The following is a 15057-nucleotide window of genomic DNA, read 5'->3' as shown; positions in this document are numbered from 1 at the left end:
TGGAAGAGGAGCCAGAGGAAGACTAGAGGAGAAAGGGGAGGAGTCAGCAGAGGGGGAGGAGTCACTGAAGGGAGAAGAGCTAGAAGAAAAAAGAGGGACGCTGGTTCCCCAACCTTGAAAAACTAGTACCTTCCTATTGTGAAAACAAGGGGTGAGGGCTGGGGAGAGAGAAAAGAAAAACCCAAGCAACCTAAACAGGGAGGTTCCAAAGCTACAATTGAGGGGAATGTTTTACAATGCGGTGTTATTTTCTCATTTTTTAAAATATTTGGTTTTTATTTTTATCCAGGTTACCACATACATTTAACTTCGGAAGGGAGAAAAGAGTCTGGTTTCTTAACAAAAAATTAGGTAATGGGGGGGCACCTGGGTGGCTCTGTGGGTTAAAGCCTCTGCCTTCGGCTCAGGTCATGATCCCAGGATCCTGGGATCGAGCCCTGCATCTGGCTCTCTGCTCAGCAGGGAGCCTGCTTTCCCCTCTCTCTCTCTTCCTGCCTCTCTGACTACTTGTGATCTCTCTCTGTCAAATAAATAAATAAAATCTTTAAAAAAAAAATTAAGTAACTGTGGGAGCAAGTTATGAAACAAATACCCAGGGCCACACATCAGGAAGGAAGACTGGCTGTTTTGCAGATAAAACACATTTTCCCACAGGTTCTAGAATGTCCAGGCGAGGGTGGACACAGGAGCTTATTCTTTCCTGTAGCTCCTATGGTACTATGTTCCGTGCTCTGCATACACATACCAGTATACATTTCCCAGAATATAGAACGTTTGATTTGTGAAAAACAAAAATCCTGTATTGGGGCACTGGGTGGCTTCATCGGTTAACCCTTTGCCTTCAGCTCAGGTCATGGTCCCAGGGTCCTGGGATCGAGCCCCACATCAGGCTTTCTGCTCAGCGGGCAACCTGCTTCTTCCTCTTTCTCTCTGCCTGCCGCTCTGCCTACTTGTGATCTCTGTCTGTCAAATAAATAAATACAATCTTTTTTTAAAAAAAAGAGCTCATTCCATATTTGTCCACAAAAATTAACCTCATTGGTTTGAGTGACTGCAAGGTAATTTAATTTAAATTTTCCCAATTGATGATTATTTAGGTTTTATTCAGTTATTCTCAACAATGCTGCAACATATCTCTTTATACACATACCTTTGTGCACATGTATAAGTCACTCTGGTAAATTCTTGGAAGTAGAACTGTTTGGACAAAGAGTAACAAATATTACATCCTAAGAATAAAAATAACTTAGTGGCAGGGCACCTGGGTGGCTCAGTGGGTTAAGTGTCTGCCTTTGGCTCAGGTCACAATCCCAAGGTCCTGGGATGGAGTCCCATGTCTGGCTCCCTGCTCAGTGCAGAGTCTGCCTCTCCCTCTGCTCCTCCCTCTATTCGTACTCTCTCTCTCCTGCCACCAAATAAATAAATAAAATTTTTTTAAAAATCTAGAATGGCCAGAGGATGAATGAGAGAAATGAATCAAGTGGGGAAATAGTGTTATCTGAACATTAGCACTGATAGCCTTGAGTAACAAATTAATTGAGAGTGGCCCCACTGTCTGTACCTAGAAGTCAGTTTTGCTCCTAGTCTTTGCTCTAATCAGAGGCAAACTTCTGCTCACACATACAATGCAGAAGTTAAGCTAAGAAGCACATTTGTGTATTTGTATCTTAAGTGTACTGGTGGCCTGTGGGCTATAGAGAGGGGCTCAGAAAGCCTCCCCACAGGAGTCCAGCTCCCGGTTAAAAACCTATGTGTAATTTTTCAGACCTGACCACAATTATAAAGGCTCTACCTGGCATGCCTGTGGGGGAAAGTGCCCTCTGGACAGTCTCTGAAGGGAGTCCAGCCCTCTGCTGCTCATGTTCCTTGCACAATTTCATTCCCAGCCAGGGGCCTTCATTCCTAGGCCTTACAAGGGAGGAGGAGGGAGATCTGAAGACTCTCTCTCTCACTCCAGCCCAGTACCCAGCACTTTTCCACCCCTAGCCCTTCCCCCACACCCTTTCCCTCACCCTCCCCACCTCAGGGTCTATAAAAGTGATGGAGCCCTTTATTCTGAGCGCCCCAGCAGTGAGAAGACCCCCCACATCTGTGCCCTGACTTCCACCTGTGCTCCCTTCCATGGGGGAAACAGAACAGGAGGTGGCCAGTTTAAGTCTTTCGTTGATACCATTGCTGGGCTCTCTCCCAGCTTAGCTGAGCTCCTGACATCCCCTCCATGATCCTTCAGCTGCTCAATGGTCTCACCATCAACCAGACAACAGGCTACTCAGGAGTTAAGCCTGTTAGCCAGCCTCCACATTGCCCCATGTCCACATTACCCATTCCCAGGGCACTAGGAATACCTTTGTGATAACCAGGCAACTAGTTTCTTTGCCCATCTGGTCTCAATATATGAAATTCTCAGCATTACTTAACCAGCAAAAGGGTAAAGAGAGGAACTAAAATTTACTCAGTGCCAATCCTATATGCCACTCCCTTTACATATATTATTTTGTTCGATCCTCTTAACAACCCCGTCTACTGGGTGTTATCATTCCTATTTTATAGATGAGAAAACCAAGCAACTTCCCAGTGTAAACTCCTGGCAAGGGGTGGCCCCAGGACACTAGCTGGGACCTGTTATCAGTGCTCCGTCCACCCCCCATTAACACCTTTTGGACAGTTACAGGCTGGTTCTCCACGGACTAGCCACCAGGGGGCGCCAGTTAGCAGTGAACGCCAGCCTCGTGGACTCGTGGAGAAGAGGGTCGCAAACACCCCAGTGGCAGGGCTGCATGTACCTTTGGGTCATCTTTCACCCCCAGAAACAGGTCATCCTTCAGCTTTTTTTGGCAGTGCTCACAGGTGCAGTCAAAGTAGTACTGCTTCTTCAGCTGCTTCTTGCGCTCTTCGCTGACGTTAAGGAAGTCGATATAGGACACTGTCAGCTCCTCTCCTTCCGAGATCTTGCCCAGGGCCCGGAGCTCAATCCTGGACAGGGTAAAGGAAAAAGGAAGTCAGACATCAGAAGAGGCTTTCTGCTCTTCAAGGTCTCTAGGAGTTGAGTCTCAAAGACCACTTCCACTAGCGCTCGAGAAAACTCCCATTTTCCTCCCAAAAGGGGAAAATGTGACCTAAAGGATAGTTTTGTGGATAATTCTGCTCTACTTATCAACAATCAAATCTGCTCCACTTATTTAATTGATTGGAAATCCAATTAAATAGATTCTGGGTAGAGATCACAAAACCATACCTTGCTTCCATGCTGCAATTATCCCTGTGCATTTTGCTACTGATTGCTTGCAACAAAGGGGGTCAACCTCTCCATTTCACAAGGGAGGGCGCAGTCTCCCAGATGGGAGGCCGAGGGGAAGGAACTTCCCCCGAGGTCCCACAGCACCTTGGCAACAGTCAAGATCAGAATCAAGTGCCAGTCATGCTTCACCTCACCACACTGCTCTCCCTGGACCGTCCTCCATCTGCTTCCTGGGTCTGCCATGCGCAGGAAAGGAGATGCACCAAAGCCCTTCATTTTAGGGCTCTGCTGATATTCTGAAGAGCTCCATGTGAGCAACTCCTGGGCCAGTGTTGAGTGTGGATCTCTGGCATCTGGTCCTGGTGGCATAAGTCAGCAGTTTTGCCCCCAATAACCCCTTCTCCAGGCACGGCTCCGTCGTGATGTTCAACAGTGATCCAGTGCTGGGCGATTTAGGATTTCTAGCAGCTCTGTGTCCCCTCATGGCTCAGCCAACTCTTGCAAGGTCTCATAGTATTTCAAATTATTTCAATCATGTTAAGGGAATTTCCAGAGCCAAATTAATTTAATGTCACTTAAATATGAAAATATGGGTGCCCCATTTTACCTTACTTGGAAAGGGGATCAGGGGATAAACAGTGAGCACCACTCCATTCTCCCTCTTCCGTCTCTAATGCCCAGCAATTCTAGGGCTCAACTAATTGAGCCACACGTGGACAATTTATTTAAGCATTTCTTGGAGAGATTAGAAATGCAGCCACAGCCACAGAGACTTAGAACCAGGAAGGTCCCTAGAGACGTCTCATCCTGACCTTGGCTCTATAGATGTGGAAGTAAATGCCCAGGGAATGATGGAAATCATCTAAAGTCACTTGTGACGCAGGCCAACACAGACTCCAATGCACTAACCACTCCTACCCCTGCCTTCCCAGAGCCCAAACTCCCACACAGAGTTTGGTTCTTAATCCAAAGAGCATTTCAAGTCCTTTTAAACCAAACCTGAGAAAAAAGACCCATCTGGGGTTATTTTGTCATTAAGAAAAGTCAGAGCAAAATCTAACCTACAACACTAATTCACAATTGTCCAGAAGCAGTAAACAGAATAGTGTGAATAAATATTTATCAAAATTATCACAGTTACAGGGGCTATTTTCAGAAGCCAGTATGGGTGGGAAGTTGGGGGTTATAAACAAACACACTTCTTTAGTAGGTCAATAACATCAGCAGTCCTCCTTTTATGATAAGCAGGACTTTGAGGGACAGTGTGGGCTTTGCTAAGGTGATGTGGACTAGAAGGGACCATCATGCTTTGGGGCTGGGGGAGTGAGAGAAGTCAGGCATGAAAGATGGGGAAGAAAAGAAGCAAAGGAAAGCAAAGGCACAGCAGGGAGTGGGTGGGTGAGGAACACGATGATTCATATATATGCATTTAAAATACAGCATTCAGCAAGGATAATGCTCTGGGGACACAGGAGAACATTACAGCCGAGAAGCAGCCACGGAGTCTCGGGAAGGGGTGGGCCCAGCAAACCAGGCAAGTGAGGGAGATGGGTCAGAGGAGAAGGGATGCTTGCAAAGACTGACCCACCTCATCTGGGTGTGAAACATGGATTTCACTGCCTCATGACTGAAAGACAAAACAGACACCCGAATGGGAATCATTACCATTGGCTAGTTCAGCACAGCTAGCAAGGGGGCACAGCATCCCGGCTAGTGCGATCAAAGTTTTGGCCAGGACAACCAGCTTTACATCCCAGCCCCATCCAGCAGGGCTCCCTCGACCAGACGCAGCCTGGTATAGCGGAAAGCACACTGGCTCTGGAATGAAAAGTTCTGGATTCAAAGGTCCTCGTCGTTCCTGGGCTCAGTATGCTCCACTGTAACCTGGAAATGCAGTTGCCATGAGATAGTGCATTTCAAAGTAGGTGCCCAAAACTGTAATGGGATGCTATTGTTATCCCACTCACAAGCATCTTGGCTGAATAAGTGTTGCCTCTCTGATGTCTATCTTGGGGGACTGTGTGAACTGTGTATGGAGACTGGTTAGATCCCACAGGTCATGTATAAAGTTTCTTCGGGTTAGAATTGGGTTCTTTCCACTATGGCAGACAGCTGGGTGGTAACTGCTGTTACATTCTCTTGCACAACAGCCAAGAAGCCAGGTACAATGTGGCTGCTCAAAGTTAGTGGATGCAAAGAAGCTGGAACAGACACCAGGAATGACCTGAAGAAAGGGCTCCCGGGTTCCTATGGCTGTCACATGTCACAAGGGGAGCCCTGGGTCACCATGGCTTGGGGCAGTGACATCCTGAAAGGCCAGCCCTATACGTGGCTGGATTTGATCCAACCAGGCTAACCTGGGACAACAGCTCCTCTGAGGAGGATTCCATGAGGTCCACGCCAGTGACCCCAAGAGGCTTAAGAAGGGAACTGCAAGTGCCACGGGAAAATCACCATTTGGGTCCCAAATAAATTTCTCTGTCTCTGGTTTCCAGGAAGTTTTGGGAAAGGAAATCTCCTCACTGTTGATGGCTCAGAGTTGACTTGCATCTGTCATAAAAGCTTATCTCATCTCTAAGAGCAAAATAAGTAATACTGCTTAGGTCTTGTTCCCCCAAATCCCCCCAGCCCTGAGCCATGGACAATAGGGTCTCTTCCTATTTGCTGACTTCTCCACTTGTGCCCACCCCCAAGACATATTCTTTTTTTTTTTTTTTTTTAAAGATTATGTATTTATTTGACAGAGAGAGATCACAAATAGGCAGAGAAGCAGGCAGAGAGAGAGAGAGGGAAGCAGGTCCCCTGCTGAGCAGTGAGCCCAATGCGGGACTCTTGATCCCAGGTCTCTGGGATCATGACCTGAGCCGAAGGCAGCGGCTTAACCCACTGAGCCACCCAGGTGCCCCCCAAGACATATTCTTTGTCTTTCTGTCCCTTGATCTGTGCCTTTGGAGTGTGGGGCGAAGGGTGTGGGCTTCTAAAGGGCTTCATTACTCAGGGTCCTTTGCTCTCTGGCTTCTGGTTGGAGTTTGGCCAATGGGAAGAGATCAGAAAGTGGGAGGAGAGAGAGGTTGGGGTATTTAGTCACCCGGCTCCCTCTCTGCCTTGCAATGGTTCCAGCAGCAGCAGCTTTCTTTACCAGTAAGCCAAGCTATTGGGTTGGGGGTAGAGAAAGGAACTTCTCCCATGGCTATATCTCTTACCAGTTGGAGGAACAATATGGTACACCTGACCCCTAGGTCTAGAGGCAGTAATGGTTTCATACTATTGCTAGACTCTGGACCTCTCACCATTCCTTGTTAGTTTCTTAAACTTTACCCTTACTTCTGTAGATTGTCCTGTTACTAAATTCTCTTTGGGTAAACTCTGAGCGTGCCTTCTGATTTCTGCTGGGACCTTGACTAATATATGCTCGGCCTCAGCCCCTTCTCAGCTGATGCTGTTCTGCAGTGACCTCTAGATAGATAATCCCAGGCTTCAAGCTTCAAAGCAGTAGTCAGAGGTTCACCTAACACATCTAGGCAGCCTCAAGAAACACGTAAAGACCCAGAAATTACCCATGTGGAATTCTTTGCTATCCTCCTCATTACCTTTCTGCTATCCACTACGATTCTAGAATGAGATTTCTATTTGCTGCCCAGTCGAAATCCATACTAGTGCAGGTTCCATGGTTTGGTTTAGGTCAAGTGGAGAAAACACTGTGAGGTCTCCCCATCCCCATCACACCATCCCCAGTTAAAGACGTACTCACTTGCCATTGTTAAATATGACGGTGCAGTTGGGCCAACAGTCATGGTTCACCAGGCCCAGGTTGGGGAAGATACCCACGCCCACCGCCTGCAGGCCCCTCTGGTCACTGAGCGTGAAGCCATTGCAGCTAATCTACCCAGAGGAAAAGATGAAAGAGTCAGTTAACATACATAGATCAGGGACAGAACACCATCCTGGCTGCTGAGAGTTCAACAAAATAGAAGACTCGGTCGCATTCTGGGGATGCGTAGAGAGTCTCCTATTCTCTAGGTCACTCCAAAGGACCCTCGAGATAAGCACCCTGGGGGGAGTACCTCGGTGGTACTTGCTAAAATGCAAGGCCACCTTGGAAGTTTGGGGTAGTTGTATTCTTTACAAAGGCCAAAAACAGAAATGTTGCTTCTGGGAAGTCTTCCCTTTTCCTGTATCTGGGTCTCACATGAGTCTTCTCTGGTCTCTGTCTTGGTTTCTCTCTCTCTGCCCTGCTCTGCCTTAGTGTGTCTGTGTGTGTGTAGGGGTGGGGGTGTTGTATGGCCTAAGCCTCCACTACCCCTTAGACTCTTATGGCTACAAGAGGTCTGGCTTTGCTGCTCCAAGACAGCACTCCCCAAAAGTCCTTCCTCTCCTCTCCTCGATGTCCACAGCCCCCAGCTCCAGGCTGTCCATTACCCTGTCCACCATGTCTGGGAAAAGGAATGATCTCATTTTCAATGTGACCAGTGGACAACAAGGGGTAGTGATTGGGTCTTTGTTTTCAATGCGAACAGGAGAAAAAGTAGAAAGTACAGATAACCAAGAGGGTAAATTTCTATCCAAATCTACCATTTGGAGATAACAAATAGTTTGTGCATGAGATGCCAGCTTCTGAGAAGGAGGGAATGACTTCCTAGTAAGGAAAGAAAGAAAGAAAGAAAGAAAGAGGGTGAAAGTTCTTTACTTTGGGCCTCTGTCCCCTCCATTCCTTCTCTCGGCCTCCCCTCCCACTCTGCCCTGCAGGCTCTGAAGAGGTCTTGGCAGACCAATCCCAGCAGTCACCGCCACTGCCCACCCCCCGCCCCCAGCCCCTGCGATGTCGCGAGGAACCGTACCACGCCGAAGATGTGCGAAATGTACTGCATGCTGAACTGCTGGCTCTGGGGCGGCCAGTACTGCAAGAAGGTGTCCACGTCCACCCGCAGCTCCTTCTGCTCCTCCTCCCCAAAGTGCTCCACGTGGTTCTGCAGGCCATCCACAGCGACCAGGCAGCCCTCGGTGAGCCCGGTGCCCTCTCTCTCCACCCGCCACATGATGCGGGCCGCCAGCCTGTGGACAGGGGCAGAGTTAGGGATGTCCCGAGGCAGTCGTTTGCGTTGGTGGTATAGTGGTGAGCATAGCTGCCTTCCGAGGCAGTCGTTTGTTCCAGATGCATTTACTGACTACCTACTGTGTGCCAGGCGGTGTTGAACTGTATAGACGGAATTTCTTTAATCATGGAGCTTTTCATAGAGGGGGAGACCCAAGTTACAAATGGAAACTAGTGCTAAGTGCTATGCAGAGAATAAAATAGGGTCATACGATAGAGAGTGGCTGGGGGAAGGGAAGCCACGGTGATCAGAAGAGGTGACGTGGAGGGGGAGCCCCGGAGCTGAAAATGGAATGAACAGAAGGAGTGGGCTCTGGGCAGAGGGAGAAGGAGCAGTGGGCACAAAGACCTTGAAGAAGGAACGAGCTTGGCATGATGGAGAAACAGCAAGAAGGTCAAAGTGGCTGGAGCCTAGGGAGTGAGGAGTACAGAGCAAATAAAGGTAGAGAAGTGGGCAGGAACCAGGGCTCGTGGGGTCTTTGAGACCATGAAAGGGGTCTGCGGACACTGAGCTATGTCAGCCTGGTCTCTACTGATAGTATGGCTCACTGAGATGGGCACTGGAGAAGGAGTCTAACAGCCCGGGTTCATGTCTGTTTCAAGTTACTGTATGACCTTGGGCAATTCATTGAACTTCCCTGAACTTAACCACAAGAGGGATAATACACATCCCCTGAAGTGGTATTTGGAAGACAAAGTAACATGTTGGATGTCCACATGTGTGTGAACTTATAGCCTTAGTGCTTAGAGAGAGAAGTGGGAAGACAATCCAGGTGGGGAAACAGTATAAGCAAAGGCTCGGGGGCAGCCAGAGGCTGGGCATATGCAGGAAGCAGGGAGGGACTGGTCTGGCTGGGACATAGGGTTCTGGAGGAGGAGTGGAGGCAAGGTGGGACAGGAGGGAGTTCTAGAGAGCACAGGGCATTGAGTGAGATAGGGGTGCACCTGAGTACAGTGAGGGTCCCCATGTTAATTGATCATAAGATGAAGCCTATGACTGAGGGACATTTGGCAACTCTCAGCTACTCACTGAATGCATGCTGGCCAGGCACCTGCAGGTCTGGTGGCCTAAGGCAGATCCATCCCCTGAGGGACCCCCTTGGCAAAGAACAGGCCTGCTTCTCCTCTTGTTTAGATCATAGAGTTATTTCTGCAAAGATGCCCTGCTGAGCATCCCAGGTGCTTGGGAACCAAGGTATCCCCACACAGAGCTCAGGACAGCACTGGAGAAAATAAGGTTTGGGCTGGGTGTCTGTTACCTCCGAATATTAGGGAAAGGGTCACAGAGCTCAGAGAGTAAAAACAAATGGGAAAAAGATTTCGACTTAGTATCAGAAGATATTAACAACTGGGACTGTGCAGATAAGTGAGTGAGCTCCCCATCATGGAAGGTAACATTTACATTGGGCTTGAAAGACTAAGTAGGATAGTGAGGAACTATTTGCACTCCCATGTTTACTGCAGGATGATTCATAAGAGCCAAGATAGGGAAACAACCTAGGTGATGAAGAAAAGATGAAGAAGATGCAGTAAACATATATAATGGAATATTATTGAGCCAAGAAAGAAGAAAATCCTGCCACTTAACACAGCATGGATGGACCTTGAGGGCATTATGTTAAGTGAAACAAACCAGACACAGACAAAAACTGCATGGTATCTGCTATATATAGTATCTTAGAAAGAAAGAAAGAGAAAAAGAGAGAAAAGAAAGAAAGAAGGAAGGAAGGTATGCAGGAAGGAAGGAAGGAGAAAAAAGAAAGAAAGAAAGAAGTTAAACTCACAGAAACAGAGAAAAGTGGTTGCCAGGCTCTGGGGCGTGGAGGAAACAGGGAGAGGCTTAGTAAAAGCACAAACGTTCAGCTATAAGATGAATAAGGTCTGAGGATCTAATGTAAAACATGGTGACTATAGTTGATAACACTGTATTGTATCACTGAAATCTGCTAAGAGAGCAGAACATAAAAGTTCTCACTTGAAAAAAAAAAAAAAAAGGAAGGATATGTCAGGTGATAGACGTGTTAATTAACTAGATGGGGGGTGGCATCCTTTCACAATGTATACATATATCAAGTCACCATGATGTACAGCTTAAATATCTTACAAACTGATATGCCAATTATATCTCAGTAAAGCTTTTTAAAAAATTAAAATAAGTAAAATAAAATTGCAAAAGAGCACTTTGTTTGTTGGTTGGTTTTAAAGATTTTATTTCTTTATTTGACAGATAGATAGAGAGCACAAGCAGGGGGAGCAGCAGGCAGAGGCAGAGGGAGAAGCAGGCTTCCCACCAAGCAGGGAGCCCGATGTGGGTCTCAATTCCAGGACCCTGGGATCGTGACCCGAGCCAAAGGCAGATGCATAATGAAGGAGCCACCCAGGCACCCCAAAAGGACAATTTTTTTAAAGAAGCAGGAGTTCAACAGATGAAACTAAGGGAGATGTGAAGGTTGACTGAACCATTTCATTTTGTAGTTTCTTAAAAATTTCTAGGATATGATCATTCCAATCTGTACTTTAACTTCACACCCTACAAACCTGGTGAAAATGCTCCCAATTTCACCTTCCACTTTTCGTCTGCTCTCCACTCTCACTTCCCAGCACCAACCCACAGCCCTACTTGGCAGTGTAGACCCTGAGATTTCTGGCCTTAGCGGCCAGGGTCATCAGTAACATTTGCAAATGCCTTTCCCGTGTAATGAGGACAGAGGGCAGTTTGCACAAGCCCAGGGACTAGCGGGCTGTGGTGCTTTAAAAGCTCTGCATTTCTTCTTGGCGTGCCTCTCTCTTTCTTTCCCTTTGATCTTTTGCTTTAATATTTTCTTAAATTCTGCATATGAGTGAAATCAGAGGGTATTTGTCTTTCTCTGACTTATTTCACTTAGGATAATACTTTTTGAAAAAATAGTCATTAGCTCTATGTCATTGCAAATGATTTCATTCTTTTCTATGGCTGTGTAATATTCCATTATATATATATATATATATATATATATATATATATATATATAGTATTCCATTGTACATATATGTATATGTGCATATATATATACACACACACAATATATGTATATATTATATTCCATTGTGTGTGTGTGTGTGTGTATGTGTATCTACCGCATCTTCCTGGTGCGTTCATCAGCTGATGGACACATGGGCTGCTTCCATAATCTGATGATTGAGGATAAGCTGCTATATAACCATGAAGAACATACTGATGGCTACTGGCAGTGGGGAGGGGAATGGAGAAAAGTAGGTGATGGGGATTGAGAAGGGCACCTGTTGTGATGAGCACCAGGTGACGGGTGGAAATGTTGAATCATTACATTGTACACTTGAAACTCATACTATACTCTCTGCTAACTAACTGTAATTTAAATAAAAGATTTTTTTAAAAAGCTCTTCATTTTTTAAAGGCAGCTGCTGCGATTGAGTTCTAGCTCATTTGGCTAAATCTTGAGATTTTTTTTTTTCAAGAGAAACCAGAAATCCTAAAAAAAAATTAAAAAAAAAAAAGAAAAATAGAAACCAGAAATCCTTATTTTTTTTAATGTGGCCTTTCCCAATTTTTTAAACATTGGCAGGTCAATTTAAAAAGAATTAAACACTGGAGAGCCATCGAGAAGGGGTCTGCCACCAGCTCCAACCAGTGGTTGTGGACTGGAATGGCTGTTGCAGATATCCAGGTCTAGATGGGCTCCCAGATGCAGAAGTGCCCTTCTCCAGTCTCTTTGAGGCTCTATCCTGACTTGCACACAGCCTGGCTTCCTTGGGCCTGGGAATGCTTGTTACTAAGGCCTTTCCCCACCTGACATTTGGGAATCCTAAGTACCACCCCCAAGGCCCAGCTCTGACCTGATGTTCTCATTGGGCACCTTCCCATATCTCTTGATGGCCGAACACTCATTCTTGTGGTTCAGCCAAGCATCCTTCTGGCAGGTGCGGTCACAGTAGTGGGCAAACTTGCACTGTCCACAGCGATGGAGCTTCGCATCCTGCCTCTTGAAGCAGGTGTGGCACACGAAGTTAACCAGGCTGGAAATGGAGGGAGAAACAGGTGACTGGGGTGTCACAACAGAAAAGGAATGCACTAGACATTGGGCCCCCTGTGGGAGATACTATTGCACCCTGCTTTATAAACCTTTCAATTTAACTCAGCGAGTGTAGATTTATGACCCCTATTTGGTTGGCACTGGGAATACATAAGCCGTCAGAGTGAGTGAACCTGCATAAGGAGGCTAGGATAGTGGACCCATGGGTTGTTCCTGGAACACACTTGAACAGACACTTGAGGAGCCCAGGAAGTCTTCCAGGCCAAGGGACTGGGTGGAAATTCCTCATGGTCCCCCTGCCAAAAGCCACAGGCCATTGGCACCACAGGGAGGGAGGGAACGCTCTGTGTGACATGAACTTCTCATTCTTGAAATGCAGTGACCCTTTCCCTGAAGAATAAAACTCATATCTACAATATGAGGGAACATGAAACATGATACATTTTACACAAAATGGGGTCCGCACATCGTGATACATGTCAGTTCTGTGCATTTTGCAAGAGTAACAATTACAAGGCCACTGATGTCACTCAGGTCATCCACTGTATTCTCCTGGCTCAGAGAGTGAGTGGCAGTGAAGAGAAGTTCGTGCCTGCCCACTCAGGAGGAGAGGGGGAGAGGCATAGGCAGATGAGTTTCCTTACCCCATGCTCCCAGCCCCCAGTGTTCCCAAGAGAGAGCTTGTGCGTCTCCCAGGTGGGAGCTGTCTTTCAGGCAGAAAAGGGTATAGTTAGCATGAAGGAAACGTACTTCAAGACATAACCTAACACCCAGAGCGAGTGAAATCTGGTATGATGCGCAATATCTCAGTATCTCTGCAATGTGGGGAAAAGAAATCCTGGCCCCTGAAGTAGAGAAATGATGAAAAGAAGTTCAGCAGTATGCACAGAAGCACGGAGCTTCCCGGGGAAAATGAGTATGTAAACTCAGGCTGGAGTTATAGTCTAAAGAGGGATCTCAAAAGCATAGGAAAATAGGGGTTTTTAGAATCATACGTTCTAGAGCCTGAAAAAAAAAAAAAAAAACCTTCAATAAAACATACAAGTACAGAAATCCCTTGTGTCCATCCCTGACCGAGCCTTTTTGAAATTCCCATAGTAAAAAAGAGTGTACTGCTTCCAAGAAGAGTTAGTCCATTGTTAGCCAGTCCTAACTATGGCAAATTTCCTCTTCATGATAGGCTCAAATTTCCTTCCCAAGAAACATACTCCTGTCATCTCATTGGGCTCTCTAGATCCTTGTCCCATGGAACAGATCTGGGCAGCTCAGTGCTTCCAGAATCTGAAGACCACTGGCGTGACTCCCCTTCACTTCCCCTTTCAACATTAAATATTTCCAGTCCCTTCAACAATCCCATTCTGGTCTCAGTGTGCCCACAGTGGGTCCCTGCAGCCAAAGGAAGGTGGACACAGCAGGGCAATCAAGCAAGATCCAGTGGCCAATGCCAGGGCAACAGCCCAAAGGCCAGGTCCCATGGTCCCAGGACAGCATCCAGAAATGGACAGACAGGTAGAGAGCCAAGCTGAGAGCACTGCATGGGCTATTACTCTAAGCTAGGTCCTGGGTTTCCTAAAGTACAGTTTTCAGTCTCTGGGTTGCCAACTCAACACACCACTGTGTCCCCAACTACTACGAGGTGCATTGCTAATAATTTGTTATTAACCATGAAGTACTCACAGGCATGGAAGGTTAGTGGTTATTTCTAAGTTTAGAGCAGGTTCAAGGGTATCCCCATAATAATGTCTTCCTCCCTCCTCTGCGATCCCTTAAGCTTTCCCAGTGAGAGAGGAAGGGTAGAATTACACTGGCATATTTAGAATTGCAAAGAATCTGCACCCATCGTAGCTATGCCGCAGAGGGTATTCCCTGCTTGAGAAGGTCATCTACCACAAGTGCTCCAGCAGAACAGAACACACGGGCAGGGACCCTGATCATTTAATGGCGTCAACAAAGCCCTAGAGATGGGAAGCTATAAATTTCTCACATCTGCCTCAAGTCAAGATAGCATTCTCTGGCAGGCATGTGAATGAAGTTCATCAGCAGAGACTGAACTGCTGAAGAACCCAAGTAATTTGGATCCCAATGAGGCTCCAAATTTTGTTTTCTGGTCACTCAAAGGTGGATGGTGAGTCACAGTGCTTTATCATTATGGTGCCCAGAATAGAGTACAGTATCACATTTCCTGGATCTGAATATTGTGATTCCGTTAACTCTTTCAGCAAAAAAAATTCACAGTTATTTAAGATCAAATGACAATTCTAGACACCAGAACCTCCCAAGTTTTCTTAAAGGTGCTGCCGGCGAGTCAAAGCTTCCCCCAATGTGTCTATACAATGCTGTGTTTTTTAAAATAGCTTTGAGGTATGACTGACATACCTATCCAAAATCTTTAACTTTATAGACTCAGACATATGCATATACCTGTGAAACCATCACCATGACCAAGACAGTGAACCTATCCAACACTCCCCAAAATTTCATCATGACATTGAACTTTTTTAACCTGAAGTGGGGGCCTTCCCCTTTATCCCTAGCTGATAGTATTCCAAATGGTCCAGACCACTTTGAACTTTCATTCTGCCATCACTTCTATCAGTAGATGATACAGGGCTAAGAGCAAGTCTTCGGTTGGGAAGATGAAGGAGGAGCAGACGCCCACTTCTGGGGTCTCAGGA

At 46.5% G+C, this 15057-nt stretch overlaps 1 protein-coding gene across 4 annotated transcripts in view; it reads right to left on the bottom strand.

Moving 5' to 3' along the window:
* Positions 1 to 15057, bottom strand: part of SMYD1 (SET and MYND domain containing 1) — a 49368-nt gene that overhangs the window by 11652 nt on the left and 22659 nt on the right. For 2 of the 4 annotated variants that reach the window (XM_059188320.1, XM_059188322.1), the window contains exons 2-6: positions 12186 to 12365; positions 8077 to 8290; positions 6990 to 7120; positions 4827 to 4865; positions 2784 to 2973 (exon numbers count right to left, since the gene is read on the bottom strand). In XM_059188320.1, coding sequence (XP_059044303.1) covers positions 2784 to 2973; positions 4827 to 4865; positions 6990 to 7120; positions 8077 to 8290; positions 12186 to 12365 — 754 coding nt within the window. The remainder of the gene's footprint in view (positions 1 to 2783; positions 2974 to 4826; positions 4866 to 6989; positions 7121 to 8076; positions 8291 to 12185; positions 12366 to 15057) is intronic. The other 2 variants (XM_059188321.1, XM_059188323.1) reach the window with 1 other exon arrangement.

The sequence above is a fragment of the Mustela lutreola genome, chromosome 9 (assembly GCF_030435805.1).
Source record: "Mustela lutreola isolate mMusLut2 chromosome 9, mMusLut2.pri, whole genome shotgun sequence".
Classification (NCBI taxonomy): Eukaryota; Metazoa; Chordata; class Mammalia; order Carnivora; family Mustelidae; genus Mustela; species Mustela lutreola.
This window is presented reverse-complemented; position numbering and strand designations above follow the sequence as displayed.